The following is a 19118-nucleotide window of genomic DNA, read 5'->3' on the forward strand; positions in this document are numbered from 1 at the left end:
TTACCAAGCACTGTGCTAAGCATACAAATAAAAAGATTAAATGGTTCTTGTTCTCAAGGGGCTTACATTCTATTGGAGGAATGCAATATATTCACAGATGAGTGTAAATATCCAGTCAGTCAACAAATATTCATTAAGTACCTGCTATGTGCCTGGCACTGTGATGGGCACTAGGGGTACAAAAGGAACATTCTTTCCCCTCAGGAAACTTGCTTTCTATCAGAGGGAGAGAGGGAAGGGAAGAAGGAAGGAAGGAAGAAACGGAGGGAGGGAGGGAGGGAGGAAGTTTTAAATACCTCCTATGTGCCAGGCACTTTGCCAAGCACTTTACAAATATCTCATTTGATCATCACAACAACCCTGAGAGGTATTTGTTATTATGATGCCATGTTTTAGCTGAGGAGACTGAGGCAGACCAATTAAGTTAGGGTCAGACAGCTTGTGAGTGTTTGAAGCCAGACTGGAATTCATATCTTCCTAATTTCAGGCCAAGCACTATATTCAATGAGTTACCTGGCTGCCTTTATCTGAGGAAACAGCATATATAATTTTATTTTTATATATATATACACACATATATCTGTGTACATGTTGTATTACAGTCTATGTGTATATTACATATAATTATATACAAAATTTATATAACTATGCATATGTACACATATAAAATACATATTTTATATACTGTATACAGAATACATAGACAACAAAAACAAAACAACTTTAGTATTGGAGGTACTAAGAGCTTCGTATATAGACTTCTTGTGGTGCTTGAATTGGCTTATGAAGGAAATGAGGGATTCCACATGGTAGATGTGAGAATGGAGAGTGTTCCAGGCATGGAGGACAACAAGTATAAAGGCCTAGAGAGGGGTGATGCAATGCCGTGTATGAGGACAGCAAGAAGGTCAGTTTGACTGGGCCATAGAATGTGAGAAGAGGGAATGATGTATTAAAAGCGTGCAAAGGGCAGTTAAGGCCAGGTTGTGAAGGGCTTTAAATGGCAAACAGGAGTTTGTGTTCTATGTTAAAAGTAATAAGGGGTCACTGGAGTTTCCTGAATAGGGGAATGATAGGGTCAGACCTGTGTCTTTGAAAATCACTTTGGTATCTATGTAGAGGGTGGAGGCAAGAGAGGAAAGGCTGGAGGAGATTAGGAGAGAGAGAGAGAGAGAGATATGATTTGGTGGTGGCTAGTAGCAACTTGGGATAACAGTAAAAAAGCCTCTTGAAGAAAGTGGCCCTTGAACTCAGCCTTGAAGGGAGCCAAGGGTTCCAAGAACTCCAAATGAAAAGGAAAAGCAAGTGAGGTGTAGATGCAGAGTAACACATATGGGGTATAGAAAGTTGTCCAGTCTGATTGGCACACACCATATATGGGGGGCAGTGGGCCTGGAAAGGCAGGCTGTACTCTGATGTGGGAGAATATTAAATGATGAACAGAGGAGTTTTTACTTATCCTAAAAGCCATAAGAAGCTGGGGGGTGATCTGGACAGATCTATACTTTAAGAATATCAATTCTGTGAGTTTATGTTAGCTCATTTATCAAATGAACTCCAGAAGGAAATGATTCCACCTCAGTCTCATAACCCCTTTGGATCTCACTTTCTCCATCTGTAAAATAAGGGGTAGAAGACGGATTTCTTACAGTTTATACATCATTCAGGGTCACACAGATAGTTGAGACTCAGGTCTCCTAACTGTATACCCGGTATTCTTTCCCCCATCCTCTGCTGTTTCTGTAACAGCATGTAAGAATTGCTAGGCTGACTGGAAGTGATTTTATCTTATTCTCCCCGGCCCTTCCCCCACACAGACAACACCATTCCACCTCCCCTGCCTCACCTCTAGCCTTTGACCACTTCGGTTTGATCTAGGGCCTTATGGTATGTGGCTTCTAAATGTAAGTCTTTCTGACACCTCACCTGGCTCACAGTCTTTACTTAAATGGATTTGGCTTTGTTTACCTTGCTGCTGGTGACTTTGTATCCTAGGGAGCTGTCATGTGTTTCCATGGAAACGTTCAAGGAAAGGGGAGTTGTTCATGCTCTTTGTTTATTTCTTGCTGTGACTGACTACTTGAGAAAATTTTTTGAAAGGGAAAGTGAGCAATTTTCCTGTTTCCAGGCCACTGATGGCCTTAAAATGACCCCATATTCTTATTCCTAAATCTTGCCATTCTGGGTATTGAGAAAAGCACAATTTAATTCACTGACTCATAGCATCTGAAAACTGGAAGGCACCTCAGCAATCATGTAGTCTAATCCATTGATTTTCAATATGATGAAGGTACAGTGAAAACAATGAACGTTGACTCAGAGGAGCTGGATTTGAATCCTGTCTCTACTGTGTTTCAAAGTTGGAAGGGAGTACATGACCTCTGAGGGCCCACTGGTACCTGAACAAGAACTCCCAACAAGTCATTCAGTCTTTTCTCAAAGATCTCTAGGGGGAACATAAACTCCTTAGTATAGCCTCATTCCACTTTAAGATAGCTCTAATTGTTAGGAAGTTTTTATTTACCTCAAGCCTAAAGAATAATTCTTATTATTAAAATGATAATTTGTGTCTGTATCTGATTTCATAATAGCTAACCTATATTAAGGTTTGCAACTGCCTTACATGCATCATCTCACAATACATTTTAGATAGTAAGTGCTTAGCAAATGCCTTTTCGTTCATTTGAGCCTTTGGAACAAGGAGCTGCATGAAGGATATATTATAGGTATCATCACTCCCATTTTACAGAAAAGAAAACTGAGGAACACAGAGTTTAAATGTGTTGCCTGTAATTATACAGCCAGCAAGTGTCAGAGGTGGGATTTTACCTGAGGTGTTTTTTACTCTTAAGTCCAGCCCTTTGTACCTGAAATCATCCTCTCTGTCAATTCTATCTAAATTCTATCTCTTTTCCACTGAGAGCCTGTCATATTCTTTAAAATAATCATCATATTTCCCCTCATTATTTATTACCTGGCCGCTCATCTGGATTTTATCACTATCTCCAGTAACTCCTCTTTGTGAAAGAGCCAAGCAATTCTGAAACCACTCCTCCTTAGTACCCCCCCCTTCCCTGAGTGTCTTCCCCTCCCCACTTCTTCCCCCCCACCACCACTTTTGGAGAAGGTTGAAGGTGAACATTGGAGAGCTTCTCCTAGATCCTCTGTTTGGAGGGGCGCTGGGGCAGGCAGCCCATAATCTGTCTGCAGAACTTTACCATGCCCCATTCAGGCCCCTTCCTGCCCCTCCTTTCCCTCTTTCCTCTCTCTCAACCCATTTCTCTTTTCAGTACCTTTTTATTTATTGTCTTCCCCTATTACATTGTGAGCTTCTTGAGGACAAGGTTTTCTTTTGCCTTTTTTGGTATCCTTAGCACTTAGATTGATGCCTAGCTCATATTAGGCACTTAGTCAATGTATATAGACTGACTGACCTTGCTTTTTCTTCTCCAGTCTAAACATTTCCATTTCCTTCAGTTATTCGTCATGTGACATGATCTCACCATCCTAGTCATTCTTCTCAAGATGGTCTGCGGTTTATTACTCTTCTTCCAAAACTATGGTGCCCAGAACTGAGCACACGATTCCACAGGATTTCAGAGCTGAGAAATGCAGTCTAGTTCTGAGCAAGACAATACTATCAAAGCCCTAGTCCTGGATATCAGACTCTCCTGAGGCAGTCTAATGATGTCACTCAGACAAATTCTTCTCTTCATTCCTCAGTTTCCTCATTTGTAAAAAAAGGAGGCTAGATGTCATGATTTCTAAAAGTCCTTTCCAGCTCCAAATCCTAGGATCTTACTAGACCTAGAAAGAGGAAGTGACTTATTCAATAAGTATTTGTTTAATATCTACTATGTGTCTCAATGAAAAAGCTTACAGCCCAGTTGGGAAAATAAGACTTATATGCAGAAAACCGAGGGTATAAAGCACCTACACAATTGAAACCACAAGATTACTGATCTCAGTAATGCTTATTGTGCTCCTTCCCCACCCAACCCTGGGTATATTGTGAATGTACTCTTTTGAGCAGTGTTTCTAAACCATGGAGCCTACCTAGTATCTTCCAAGTAAAGGAAATATTTGAGGAAAGAACTAAAGGATGTACGGGGGAAGAGCAGAAAGGAAAAAAGAGAGACAGAATATTCTGAATCAGTTGAAAGCAGGAGCTGTGGAACTTGACCAGGGGAATATAATTTGAAAGAGACTACTGGTTCCATAGGTTTGCAATGTGGGAACCAGGGAAGATAGAATAAATAGTTTGTCATGTCAGGTAGCTTCAACCTGACCCAGGTGTTAATACCTGGTATCTGTCGTTGTTCATTCACATCCAGTTCTTCGTAACCCCATGGACCATGGCGTTTTCTTAGCAAAGATACTGGAGTGGTTTGCCATTTCCTTCTCCAGTGGATTAAAGCAAACAGAGTTAAAGTGACTTGCCCAGGGTCACACAGCTAGTGAGTGCATGAGACCAGATTTGAAGGCAGGTCTTCCTGACTCCAAGCCCCATACTCTATCCACTGAGCCATCTACCTGCTTAGGCCTAGTACCACTTTTAAAGGACTTCATCCAGTGCAACAAGTTTTACTCTGACTCCTTTGCACTAGCAACATACCAGTCTTTATAGAGCTGGCAGCTTTAGAATTCAGGTATTTTAAAATTCACTGTGGATGGAGAGGTAGTTAACAGGAGCTATAGACTAAACTCATTGAGATTTTAAGGGAAGACTTTAGATCGTGGGACTTAAAGCTGGAAGGTACCTTATAGATTATTTGGTCCAACTGCATTCAACGTAAGGAAATCGAGGCTCAGAGGGGTAAACTGCCTTGTCCAAAATCACTCAGGTGTTAAGTAGCCAGACCCAAGATTCACACTTAGATCTTCTGACTCATCTCTTCTATCTTTGGGTGGTGACAACAAAAATAATCAACGGTAAACATGAGAAGCCTTCTTTATAAAGGTGTCTTTAGAAGTTTCATCACTTACAAGGAAATATGAAACTGCTAACTTTCCTAGTATAGATTATAGTATCATAATCCCTTAGTCGTAGAACTAGAAGGTACCTTTAGAGATCATCTATTCCAGCCTTCTTATTTTATAGATAAGAAAACTGAGGTCCAAAGAGTTTAAGTTGCCAGAGGTTACATAGATGGTAATTGTTGGGGCTGGGATTTTTGTCCAAGGCCTTTGGCTCTAAATCCAGACCTCTTTGTACTATACCACATTGCCTTTTGACAAAGGAGTTAAGATAAATCTTCATGGACTAAAGAAGATGACTCTTTAAGATTTGAGGATTAGTAAAATGGTGGTATCTTTGAGAAAAACAGGAAAAATAGGAGAAACTTTTTCTGGGGGGAGGGGGTGATGTTTGGTTTTTTACTTATTTAATTTGGTATGCCTACTGGACAGCATCCCAGTGGAGATATTCTTGGTAGTTTGGCATGACGATTAGAAATCAGGAAGAAAATTGGAACATAAACAGCACTTTAGATTTTAGTGTGTTGAGAACATACATACTTCTTCTGAGGATTCATTCTCTAGACCATCAGTGATTCTGCAAAGCCAGGGTTGTACTAGTACAATCTAGTCAAGTCCAGACCTATACTGTAGCTAATGGAGGCCACAGAGTATGATATGTAAGAAAAATGCATCTGGGCTCCCAACAAGCAGAAGAGCACTTGTGTCAGGTTTCCATGCCAAGGAAAGAGACAGTCTCAGGATTTGATCAACTCTCTATCATTGTTGGTAGTGGATTCTATCAACATCATAATCAGTTTTTGTTCAGTACCATCTGAGGACTTCAGTTCCTGACAGAGTTATAAAACATCATATTAAAGATATGGGTAATGAACGTAATAGAAAAAAGCCAACATGATTTCATCAGGAACAGGCCATTTTTTAGACCCAGAGAAGAAAACAGAAGGAAGGCCAAAAAGAAGCATAGACAAGCAGCAGGATAGCTTTTAAAGCTACAGGTTCAACTTACATACTTAAAAAGCAAGCCATCTATAATAGAGACCCATAAGTTCTCTGAATCAGGATATGTCCATTTTATTTGGTATTTATTAAATTCAGAATAAAAAAAATTTTTTAAGCAGGTCATGCCAGTCTAACTTTATCTCCTTTTTTAACAGGATAATTAGACTGCTAGATCAGAAGAATGCAGAGATATAATTTACCTAGAATTGAATAGAGCATTTGACAAAGTCTCTCATGCTATTCTTGTGGCAAAGGTAAAGAGATGTGAACTATAATTTCTCAACTATATAGAGAACTGAGTTAAATTTATAAGAATACAAGTCATTCTCAAGTGATAAATGGTCAAAGGATATGAACAAGTGGTTTTCAGATGAAATTAAAGCTATCTATAGTCATATGAAAAAATACTCTAAATCACTATTGATTGCAGAAATGCAAATCAAAACAACTCTGAGGTATCAGATAGGTATATAGGTATACCTATCAGATTGGCTTAAATGACAGGAAAGGAAAATGATAGATATTGGAGAAGATGTGGGAAAATTGGAACTGTAATGCATTGTTGTTGAAGTTGTGAACTGGTCCAACCATTCTGGAGAGCAATATGAAACTATACCCAAAGGGCTACAAAACTGTACATACCTTTTGATGCAGCAATACCACTACTAGGTCTGTATCCCAGAGATCATAAAAAAGGGAAAAGGACCCACATGTACAAAAATATTTATAGTAACTCTTTTTGTGGTGGCAAAGAATTGGAAATTGAGAGGATGCCCATCAACTAGGGAATGGCTAAACAAGTTGTGGGATACGAATGTAATGGAATATTATTATACTATAAGAAATATGAGCAGGCAGATTTCAGAAAAACCTGGAAAACTTACATGAACTGATGCTGAGTGAAAGTGGGCAGAACCAGAGCATTGTACACAGTAACAGCAACATTGTGTGATGATCAGCTATGACAGATTTAGCTCTTCTCAGCAATACAATGGTCAACCACAATTCCAAAATGTTGTCTGCATCTAGAGAAAGAACTATGGAGTCTGAATGCATATTGAAGCAGAGCATTTTCACTTTTTTGTTGTTTTTTCTTTCTCGTGGTTTTTCCCTTTTGTTCTGATTCCTCTTTTACAACATGACTAAAGTGGAAATATGTTTTAACATTATTGTACATGTATAACCTATATCAGATTGCTTGATGTCTTAGGGATGGGGGAATGAAGGGAGAAAAATTTATAACTCAAAATCTTATAAAAATGAATGTTGAAAACTGTCTTTACATGTAATTGGAAAAAATAAAATACTATTAAGTGGGGAAAAAGACACCATTACAATAAAAATAAAATAGAGATTTGGTCCAGACAGTAGTCCAGCTAATTGGATTTGGATTTGGTTGAATGATTGGGCCTAAAAAATAGTCGTTAATGGTTTGATGTAATTTTGGAAAGAAGTCTCTAATCCCCAGGGATCTCTACTTAGCCCTCTAGTGTTCAGCATTTTTACAAGTTGACGAATGAACAAATGGTATGTTTGTCATGTTTATAAGCCATAGATTTTAGGGGGAGTAGTAAATACATTAGGTGATAGGATTCTAAGGGATCTAAACAGGTTGAAACACTGGGCTGAACTGAATAAGATGAGATTTAATAGGGATAAATTAACATATTACACTTGGGTTTAAAAAAAATCACTTCCCAAGAATAAGGCTTGACTAGACAGCAGTTTGTTTGAAAAAGATTGGGACTTTTAGTGGACTGCATGTTACTGATATGACCCAACAGTGTAATCTAGTAGCCAAGAAAGCTAAGGTGACTTAAGGCAGCATTCAAAGAAGCAGAGCATTCAGGTCTGTGGTCTGCTACTATCTGGAATATATGTTCAGGTCTTAGTGCCGTATTTTAGGAAGGATGTGTGTAAGATGGAGATGGTCCAGAGGAACAGTTGGTAAAAGGCCACATGAGGGTCAACTGAAGGAACTACAGATGTTTAGTCTTAAGAAGAGATGATTAGGGAGCATGACAGCATTTTCTAAGTATTTGGAGGGCTGTCATGTGGAAAAGGGAGTAGAGCTGTTGGGTTGGGCTTCCTAAGGCAGAACTAGGATCGTTAGTCAGAAATTGCAAAGAGGCAGAATTAGTCTTAACAGGAAGTGCTGCCCTGAGTGAAATGGGCAGCTTCAGAAAAGAGTAGGCTCCTCCTCACTGAGAAGAAGGCTTTAGACAGTGAGCAGATGAGCACTTGACCAGAATGTTGTAGCAGGGATCCATTTTCAGGGAAGGTTTGGACTAGATAGCCCATGTGACCATTTAAAGGCTCTTCTACTGTGGCTTATGTGATTGTGTAAGCTGCCATGTTTCTCACACATTTTTTTCTAGAATGCCAGGCTCTTGGACCATCTGAGATATGTACTGACATGTGCTAGCAGAGGACCAATCCCACAGCTGGAGACTTTTAAAAAACCTTACCCTAGCCACCAGATTTCAGTCTTAGAACTCCTGAGATTCCAGTACTTCGGAGGAGAAAAGAAGATTTTGAAACTGTAACTATTACAGCCAACATGCATGTATTATTAGAGATGACCCTGGCCCTGGGGCCCCTGAAGTGGGTCTGCTCCTCCCTCCCCCAGTTCTGTAGTCGCAGCTGCCGTCCCGCTGGTTCCTTCCTCCACCGTCTCTCGTTTAAGAAACACAAGAGAAATAGCCTCTTATTGGGAGTGTGCATTCCTCAAGGACTGGCTCTGTATTAATGAAGTATATTTAGATTCTTGTTTGCAAGACCTTCACTTCATCCCCCTTTAAAACAAGAGGGCTTAACTGAAATGCAAGACACAGGAATTTCCAGGAATAATACTGAAAGTTTGATTAAGAAGTTGTAGAACTGAACATATATGCATACCTCCTATGGACACTACCTATCAGCCAAACCTTCTAGAGACAACAGTAGGGCAGGGGTGTTACACTTTAACAGTTAAAGTATTGAACCAAAAGCTTTCTCAGTGTTTGCAAAAAATTTTTTTTCTTGGTGGGGAAAGGGTTTTATTTTGTTTTTTCAAATTGATCCATTTGAAAATGCCTTGGAAAGAGGATGTTCCCTACCATCAGTGGTGGAGGAATATCTCTCTGGAATTTAGGTTTACAGCATAGTACAAGGAAAAGGAAACAAAAGGACTGGACCTGGCTCTCTCATGGGTGAGTCTCACCTCACATCTCTGAATCTCACCTTCATCACCTGTATGTATTGAGGAAAAGCCTTCTTCTGTCAACTTTAAAGCAATACAGAAATGTGACTTAGAGTAGCAATACTAGTGCTGGAAAATCACTATTAGATTAATCCACAGACTACTTCTCTGCATTCTTTCTAGCTAACTCCTTCCCCAGTCCTTTTTCTGCTCCTTCTTAGAGGCATAATTAGTACTGATTATGTGCAAAGTACGGGATGGTATATGGGTAATCAGGAGATTAGCTAGAGGTAGCAAGGCCCATTCTGTACCGGAATGAGCTATTGTAATAGTTTATCCTGTATCCAGTATACTTCTGTCATTCTGTTAGGCTCTTCCCATACTTGGTTTTCCTATCTACGTCCTTTTCTGTCCCCTCTTCTGAGAAGGTGTGAATTACCCGCACTCATTTTATTTGAGCACATTCAATAAAGACAATTCTAATCCTCGGGCCTTCTTACTTCCCTTTCCAGACCAGGAGAAGCATCTTTGTGTTGAATTCCTGTGGCCATCTCAGTCACATGAGTTATGCTTAGCTGCCAGGAGTAGGTTTGGGCCTTAGGACAGGTACAAAGTTGAGTCTGGAAAACTTAATGGACTTAATTGCTTTCTTTCCTTTGATTTCTGTCACACTCCTGCTCATTTGTCTTCTTCTAAATTCCTAGCCATCTTCCACTGAGTCCTATGTCCTTCTCTGTTCTATTCCTAGGATTGGGCTATAGCAGGCCAAAATTTACAAACAAGCTTGAGATTGCAAAGAACCAAGAGCTAGCTTACCTTGAGCTGGACTGTTGGCCTAAATGAAGGCCCAGGAGAGAAATAGCTGCTAAGAGGCAAGCACTATCACTACCTTTTTTGTACCTAGCCCAGTGCTGATTGTCAGTGAAGCAAATGGTAGTTATTGATCAACCATAATCAGAATGGACTGAGAAAGTTGTCTCAACCAAACAAAGAGGGTAGAGATGAAGAGGAGCAAGAAATATTTATATCCTGCTTCCTAGTTTAGAATGTGTTTTACCTAGATAATCACCTTTAATCTCCATGAGAAAGAACACTGTATTATCATTACCATGATTATTGATGATCTTATTTTTCAGGTTATAAAAAAGATTGGATGAGGTGAAGGGTACCTGGTAGAGCAAAGACTCAAACCAAGGGTTTTCACCTGCAAACTTATTGTTCTTTTCCCAAGATCATATAGATCTAGGTTTCCTGACAACCTGCCCAACACTTGTCAGATAAGCCTTCCAAATGGGAAGAACTACAAAACTCTTGAAGCCTCCCAATTGGGTATATGGAAAATCCATTTATTAAAGTTTTTTAATTAGCATTAAAGGTAATCTCTGTTGGTTTGGGTGCTTTCTGTGCTAATAATTGGCATGTGAGCCATTCATAAGCCGATTTGGGGGAAAGACTGGGGTTGCCTGGTTTGCTGCTCCATCATAGTCTACTACTCAGGTCAAATAGTGCAACCTTGTACTCCTAACAATTTTTCATCATTAGTCAAAGGTGACACTTTTTGCGCACCCATCTAATTTAGTAGATTAGGAAATGCAACAAGGAGGGAAAGTTTGGGATTCTGAGGACCAAGCAAAGCGCTGACCAGCTTCCCAGAAGAATATACACACTTAAATTGAGAGAACCTGACCAAAGTGCATTAGCAAAATATACTTTCTTATAGTATGAAATGAGGCTGTGGGGGATACTCCTATGTAAAGACCAAGTACAGTTTTTTCCCTTACCTATAGACTTGAATCTCCATCACAGTCCTTCTCTAATATCTCATCATATTATGGAAGTTACTGGGTTTTCAAAGGCAGTACCAGCAAAGCACAAACTGCTGCCAGTGGCTGGTTTGAGGCTGATTCTGTATGGACCAGAAAGGTTCATCACCAGAAGGCTTTTGGCAACAGCATCGAACGAAAACATCCACTAAGGCACTGGAGGGATGTATGGTGATCTGTAGCAGTGGAGGAATTACCAACATGGATGAAATTGTGAATTTTTTGAGTATTTTAATGTGGATCCATAGACTGTAAGTTTTGGAACGGGCCTTAGAATTGATCTATTCCACTTTCTCATTTTGTAGGTGAGAAAATCAAGGTGTAGGTGCAACTTTTGCTTCACCTTTGAGATGAAGGCAAAGGCAGAGCCTGAAATGCACCAGTCAAAAATTACTAGGCACCTTGGAAAGGCAGGAACAGGGGAGAACAAGAACAGTATTCCCAAGCTATCTGAGACTTGTAAAAGCCTGAGTGGAGCCTGCCCAAAGGGTTCAGTAGATCCTGATGGATTTGCTTTCTTGAGTTATGAGAATTTTTGCAAGGAAGAAGTGTGGAGGTCTTTTCTGTTTGGATAGAGGTTCTTATTATCATCTCTTACAGGAATGACAGGGTCTTAATTTGTCAGCAGGCATGGGAGTTGTAGCATTCAAGAAGAGGGGGTGACGTAGTCTTTTTCTTGCAGTTGTGATTCCAAAGAACCCTTTTCCCACCTCTGACGCAAGTGCTGAGAAACCCAGCATGCACAGTGGCACCAAAGCTGTCTTGGGGCATCAGCCAGGGCAAAGGGGCCGCAAACCAGGCAAGAAGCGAGGCCGAACACCTAAGACTCTGATTCACCACCCCATCTCTACCCCATCCAAGTCAGTGGAACCTTTGAAATTCCCAAAGAAGAGGGGACCTAAGCCTGGCAGTAAGGTAGGCAAGCAAAATGGGTTGTGTTATCACGTACCCTTGGCAAGTGTGTAGAGTTGGGATTGGGGAGAGAATGGAATGGGGGGAGATATTCTTGTGTGACTGTTTTGGGAAGGGAGAAATGCATTCAGTCCCTCTGTCTTTTAAAAGAACTGCCTTGTGCTTTGTTCAAGGTCTTGAACACAGGAGATGCTTGTTGAATTTAATTAACATGGTTGGAATTGTTTTTTATAGTGCCAACTTGATCCACTATTGGAGATGGTGGGGAATGATAATCTCCTGGGTTTTAACTCTTGAATTTTGGGCATAATTCATATTTCCTGAGATGATATTAGTTGCTTTTTGTCAGTGCATGATCAGAAGCCTCTAAGCATGTGCAAGAGGTAGAAAGGTGGCATATATCTATCCTTTCTGCTACATGTTCCCTCTTTCAAGTCTCCTAAGACAGACTGCTATCCTGACTGGGAAGCAAAGGCTGCTGAGCCTTTCCATCTTCCTGGGATGATTCCAGGCTAGGCCACTTGTTAAAAACACTGACTGTCCTTATCTTCCTTCTCTTCCCTTCCCTTCTCTCATCTAAAGGCACTTAATTCACATTGGTTAAAGATAAAGTGGTATTATAGGATTTTAAAGGCCTCTTCACTACCTACGTCCTGCCAACCACTGGGGCTCCCAGGGCTTTCCTCTTGTATTTTCTCCAGACTCCGAGTAAGCTCATCTATTTCATAGAAACTGGAACCACCTATGTGGGACTGATAACCGGTTTCTATTGCCACGCTCTATACATTTTCTTTTAGTTCATTCCCTCTTAACCTAGGTATAGGATTTCTTCACTAACTCTGAATTATATTCTAAGAATAAAGCTATTAGAAAGCCCTCTGTTGTGCCTTTCTTCCCTTCTACTGAACTTCTTTCAGTTACTTAAAGCCAGAACCTATATCTGATAGAACTTTTTGTACCTCAGTGCAGTAGGCATAGAGCTTCACAGATACAAGACTCAGTGAACTAATTGTCCAAATATATATTGTATTGTGCTTCACTTTCACCCACCTTGCAAGGAAGAAACTTTGTTGTTAACTCTTCTTTTCCTTCATTTTTAATATCCAGTCTGTTACTAAAATCTATTATGTTTTCCTATATTTTATTCATACATTGAGTCATTCATTCAATAAATATTCATTTTTGAGCTAAGAAAACTCAGAAAACATTATCCACCTATGCCTCTTCCTCTCTATTCCTAGTGTACGCATGGATTATTCCTGTTTCATTTACCACAGCCATCTTTTCACTGCTTTGCCTACTTACTTTTCTGACCCCTATCTGTAATTCTGAATACCCTGAACAGTTATTTTGCTGCCTGGTATATCTACAGTTGGATGGTGCATTCTGCTTTTTTTTTTCTCTTTTTTTCCACATTTTAATAGTGTTTTTCTCTCAACTATGTGTAAAGATAGTTTTCAACACTCATTTTTGTAAAAAACATTTTGAGTTCCAAATTTTTCTCCCTCCCTACCTCTCCTCCTCTTTCCCAAGGCAGCAGACAATCTGATATAGGTTATACATGTACAATCATGTTAAATATATTTCCACATTAGTCATGTTGTAAGAGAAAAATCAGAACAAAAGAGAAAAATCACAAGAAAGAAAAAAGCAAAAAACAAAAAAGTGAAAATAGTACGTTTCAATCTGCATTTAGACTCTGCATTCTTCTTCTGGACATGGTTAGCATTTTTCATCATAAGTCTTTTGGAATTGGATGATGCATTCTCAACCCCTCACCAGGGCTCCTTTTTTTCCCTTGCCCTGATAGAGTTGTCCTTACCCACTGATCCTAGCTACTTTTTTCCCCTCTTTCTATATACCATGCACACTTCCCAGCTTGCCCAGCTTCCTTCTTATTATCCAGGAATTTCTAGAAGACTCATTTCTTCCCAAGGCTTTCTTTAGTTCACAAGAGGAATTAGTTATTCCCTCTTGTCTTTTCTCCTACCCGCTACTTATTCTGATATTCAGAGGCAATGTGATATATTGGGGGGTGGGAGGAACATGGCAACTTGGGTTCAGAAGACCTGATTCCATTCCCAGTCACGAATACTCATGGTCTCTGTGACCTTGACCGAGTGATTAAACGTCCCTGAGCCTTTGTTCTCTTCTCTGCTCACTGTGAGAGTTAAACTTGTTAAAACTTGCACTACCTGCCTTATAAACATACTATAAAAATCAGATAGGATAATGTTTATAAAGTGCTCTTCATTGTTTTCACTTATAACTATACCATATAATGCATACTATGTACTACATACTAAACTATCCTGTATGAGTAACAATACAAAGAACATGCTAAGACCTGTGTAGCGTGTGTACTTCATGCTGTTTTATACTTGTGGGTGTGCTTGTTCACCTTTTTGAGTTCCTCCCATCTTTTATAAATGGTAAACTCCTCCGAAGGCAGAGGATCTGTCAGTTCACTTTGCACGCTACTAACAGAATGTGCCTGGGCCATTTGGGAAGCAGTGTTCTTTTCAGGTGACTATCTTTTGGAAAAGAGTTTCAGAAAGGAGCTTTCTGTCATCTGTCATCTTTCAGAGTTCCCCAACTCCAGAAAGTCTTCCTATAGTAGTATGACTTTTTATAGTATTGGATTGAAGTCCAAACTGCTTTATGTTTCTATCCTCAGTATGTTTCAGTCAGTCAACAAGCATTTATTAGCCACCTGCTATGTACTGGGCACTGTGCTAGAGGCTGGGGATACATAAACAATGAATGAAACAATCCTTGCCCACAAGGAGGTTACATTCTAATGGGGAAGAAGACAAGTACACATCTAAGTGTATACAGAATAAATTCAAAGCAGTTTAAGGTACTTTGAGAAAGAGAGCAGTAGGAGCTGGGGAGATCAGGACAGGCTTCATGTAAAAGGTGGTGTTTTAGCTGCATCTGAAGGACAGGAACTCTGTGAAGCAGAGGTAATAAAGGAGCACATTCTAGGCACAGGAGATTGGAAGTGAGATTTTTGTGTTTGTATATGAGGAACAGAGAAAGCCAGTCTACCCAGAACAGACAGTACTTGGTAGAGAATAGTGTACAATAAGTCTGGAAAGAAGGGTTGGGACCAAGTTGTAAAGGGTTTTTAAAGCTAAATAGAGGAGTGTCTATTCTGTTCTAGAGGCACTAGTAAGCCACTAAAATTGAGAGGGTAAGGTAGTGCTATAGTCAAATCTGTGACTAAGGAAAATTATTTCAGTAGCAGTTTAGGGAGACACTAGAGTAAAGAGATTTGAGTCAAGGAGGCTGATTAGGAGAGTTGGAAAAATCCAGCTAAGATGGTAGCTATGTGAATAGAAAGAAAGGGTTGAATGTGGGAGATACTGTAGAATTATAAACAGCAGTATTTAGCAGCTGATTGGATACATTGAGGTGAGAGAAAAGAAGTCAGAGATAATAACAAGGTTTTGAAGCTGAGAGAATGGGAAAAATGTGCTGCCTTCCACAGAAATGGTGAAGTTTGGAAGAGGGGTGGTAAAAGGCAACACAGCCATGTGACCCTGGGCAAGTCACCTAACTTCTCTGGGCATCAGTTTCTTCATCTGCAACATGAGGGGGTTGGACTTGGATGGCCTCCAAAGTTGCTACCAACTCTAATTCTCTAATCATATGATTACATATGCATGTGTCTAGGGAAGTAGAGGGGATGGATTTTCACCATTCATTTCAGTGAATGGACTTTGCAGAACTTTGTAACTAGGTGTTAGACAGATGCAAAGATAAGATTTGAACTCTTCCCTGTTCAGGAAGTATGAAGAAAAGTATGAAGCAAAGTGGTATGTAATATTTGAAGGGAAAAGTCATATTTATGGGGGATTAGGAAAGGATTGTTGAAGGAACTAGGATTTAGGTTGGATTTCAAGAAACAAAGAAAGAGAGTGGAAGGACACTGTAGGCATCATAGACATTGGAATGAAGGCAGTAGATTGAAAGCTACATTCATTTTAATTGGAGTATAACAGTTTTAGGATATTATGAGGTAAGGCTAGAGAGGGAAGGTAGGACCAAATTGTGAAGGGCTTTGAATGCCAGGCAAGGCATTTGAACATTAATCAGCAACCACCAGGAGACACTGAATATTTTTGAATAGAGGAGCAACATGAACTAATCTGATGGTTTGTGAAAGGTGGAGTGGAAGGGAGAGAGCACAGGAGAGGAGCAAATAGCAGTAGGCTTTTGCTAGAGTTACAGCTTCATGGTCTAGGCGAGTGGTGGTGAGGACCTCACTATGCAGTATCGGAGAAGTATGTTCCAGGTTCACCTTCACTATGACAGTGTTGGGGTTAGCTAAACTCTGGCTTCATGGACAGGGATGGAAGGAGAGGATTCTTGTTCATTTGTTTGTTTCTTCATTCAAACAAATATTTATTGTATAGCTACCATTTGTAAGGTTCTATAGAGAATTCGGAAGTATAAAATATGATCTGCAGCCTCAAAGAATTTACAGTCTGGCAGGAGAGTAAATGCTTGGGATAAAGAGAGAAAGAGACACACTAATACATATAATTGGCAAACTTTTCTCCATCTGTTTTGGCAGCGAAAACCTCGGACTTTGTTAAACCCAGCACCCACCTCGCCAACCACCAGTACCCCTGAACCAGACACCAGCACTGTGCCCCAGGATGCTGCTACTATCCCCAGCTCAGCAATGCAGGCCCCTACAGGTAAAAGACCCAATTACAGACCAAACGTCCCAAAGCCAGTGCCTTTTTCTGCACTAATATTTAACCTAATATCTGAGGTCGTCACAAGAGCACTGTCCTGGGAGTCTGTCTGAAGATCTAGGATTGCCATGGTCACGCATCATGTGACCTCAGCTGAATTACTTCCCCTCTCTGAGGGGAAGTTTTCTTCTCTAGAATATGAAGGGATTGAACAAAAGCATGGCTGGGCTCTAATGTGGGATTCTGTGGCTTCTTTGAGCTTTGAACCAGTTGGGGTCCAAAATGCTTCTATAAGAGGTAAATCTTTTGTGTTACCTGTACTAAAACATCTCTAAGACCTAAGAAATCTCAAGAGGTTCCATGAGTTGTGGGGACACCAGAGATTTTTCCCAACACATGTGTCCGTCCAACAAATATTCATTAAATAGCTACTATATGCAGTGCCCTGTACTTACCACTGAGAATACAAAAATGGGAAGCAACACATACCCTCAAGAAACTTACAGTCTAATAAGACAAATGCATTATGTACACAGAGAAGTTTGTGACTAAGGTAGAGTGATAAGATTGAGAGATAAGAACAGCATCCTCTAAAAAATTCTGAGTAGAAAGAAGACATCAATTTAATTTGGGAGGATTTAGGAAACTTCTGGAAGGAGATAGTATCTTAACTGGGCCTTGACGGAAGATAAAGAACTTCATAAGCAGAGATATGGATGAAATGCTTTCAAAGCATGGGAGAGAACCTGCAAGGAAGACACAAAGGCAGAGAAAGCAGGAGCGGCAAATAGTACTACTGCTCTGGAAAATGGTACTCATGAAAGAGGATAGTGTAAAATAAACTCAGTTCAATTCAATCAACATTTATTAAGTGCACACTCTAGGCCAAGGTGGTTCTCTGCTAGCTTTTGGAGATATGCTGAAAAAAACTCAGCTGAGAAGGTATCAAGTAATATGACTAATTTTTTAACAAGTATACAAGAATGTATATTCAAATAAGATGCCCTTCAAAAAAGTCATTCTCAAAGGCTACAAGCTCATTCCAATAAAGTTGCCATTGCAGAAAATCATTTTGGAACTCCTTTTAAAATTGCCTTCAGAGGTGATCACAGTCTTTTGAATGTTTTCCGTGGTGTCAGGTTCTTATTGAGAGTGGATTTTGTTGTTTAGTCATTTCAGTTGTTTCTGACCTTTTGTGACCCCATTTGGGGTTTTCTTGGCAGAGATACTGGCATGGCTTGCCATTCCCTTCTCCAACTTACTTTATAGATAAGGAAACTGAGGCATACAGGCCAACAGGGTGAAGTGCCTTGCTCAGGATCAAATAGTTAGTGAATGTCTGAGGCCAGATCTGAATCCGACCCTGTTCTTGCTATCATTCATAAGCTGATGAAGCTGGAGAAAAAGTGTTAGATAACAGTTCCCAGACCCTTCACTCCTGCTTTTGGAAAGTGGTAGGATCGGCAGATTCTTTGGGCTTGTTTTAGAAAGGCAAGAAGCTGAGTAAGCATTAATGCTTACCATTGGGACGCCCTGAGAGTGTCACTGACCTGATTTGAGTTCCAAAAGACTGAAGAAGAGCTCTGCTGAGCTGGCCTCCTGCCTCCTCCTCCTTGGTGTGCCACCTTGGTTCAGTGCTAGGGGATAAGACTGGGTGCTCTGGAATAGCATGACCAGTACAAGGGCAGAAGCAGTCCTAATTAACAAATCCAGAATCTTCCCTGTCATTTTTTAAAATTTATTTTATTTTTATTTTTCTCTCCTGGCCAATATGCCAGTAAGCAGGCAGGTCGACTTCAGGGTCCAGAAAGGCCAGGGCCACTTTCAGCTTTTGAGGATCAAGTATTAAAAAAAAAAAAAGATACATGAAAGTAATGTACCAGAAAAGAAGACAGAATTTGAATTTTCTGTTTATCCAAATGTTTTTCTAACCTTTTTCTGTATAACTGCACTTGTGATTAAAAGAACGAGTGGCTTTTGTGCACTGTCACAGTAGATTTCAGCCCATTGCCCAAGTTCTTGTCTCAGAGAGGAACGATGACTGTTTGAGCGAGAAGTCTAAGAGGCCCTTGGTCCTTTTACCAGCGCTCTCTGTGACCCTTTCAGCAAGTGATTGTAGGTCAAGGGAGGAACGGACCTTTCAACTCCACTCTTCTCGCACTCAGCTTACCTCTTCACCCCATCCCTGATGCTTTGGTGTTCTCCCCTCACTTCCTCCCCCACTCCTAGCCTTCCACACTCTTTATCAGGAAGTGGAAAGTCAGACCAATAGATACAGTGTGAGGAAAAAGACAGTGATCAAGAGATAGGAAGAATACATGGAGAGAAGGACAGGAAGGATGTTTAAGAATGCACATTTGGGAAATTGTTAGCATTTTGTTTTCAGTACAAGAAAGATAACTGTTGTTTTGGGCCCTGGCTTTTTGACAGCATCATTTTCCCCAGTAGGCATTATTCCCAGAACTTTTGATCATATAGCCAGGCCAATAACAGCTGGGTACATGCTTCCTTTGC

General features: G+C 40.2%; 1 protein-coding gene across 7 annotated transcripts in view; it reads left to right on the top strand.

Annotated features, from left to right (window-relative positions):
- SCMH1 (Scm polycomb group protein homolog 1) overlaps positions 1-19118 on the top strand; it is a 179038-nt gene that overhangs the window by 138441 nt on the left and 21479 nt on the right. For all 7 annotated transcript variants that reach the window (XM_072609776.1, XM_072609778.1, XM_072609779.1 and 4 more), the window contains 2 exons: positions 11666-11898; positions 16478-16604. In XM_072609776.1, coding sequence (XP_072465877.1) covers positions 11666-11898; positions 16478-16604 — 360 coding nt within the window. The remainder of the gene's footprint in view (positions 1-11665; positions 11899-16477; positions 16605-19118) is intronic.

Source organism: Notamacropus eugenii, chromosome 5 (genome assembly GCF_028372415.1).
Source record: "Notamacropus eugenii isolate mMacEug1 chromosome 5, mMacEug1.pri_v2, whole genome shotgun sequence".
NCBI lineage: Eukaryota > Metazoa > Chordata > Mammalia > Diprotodontia > Macropodidae > Notamacropus > Notamacropus eugenii.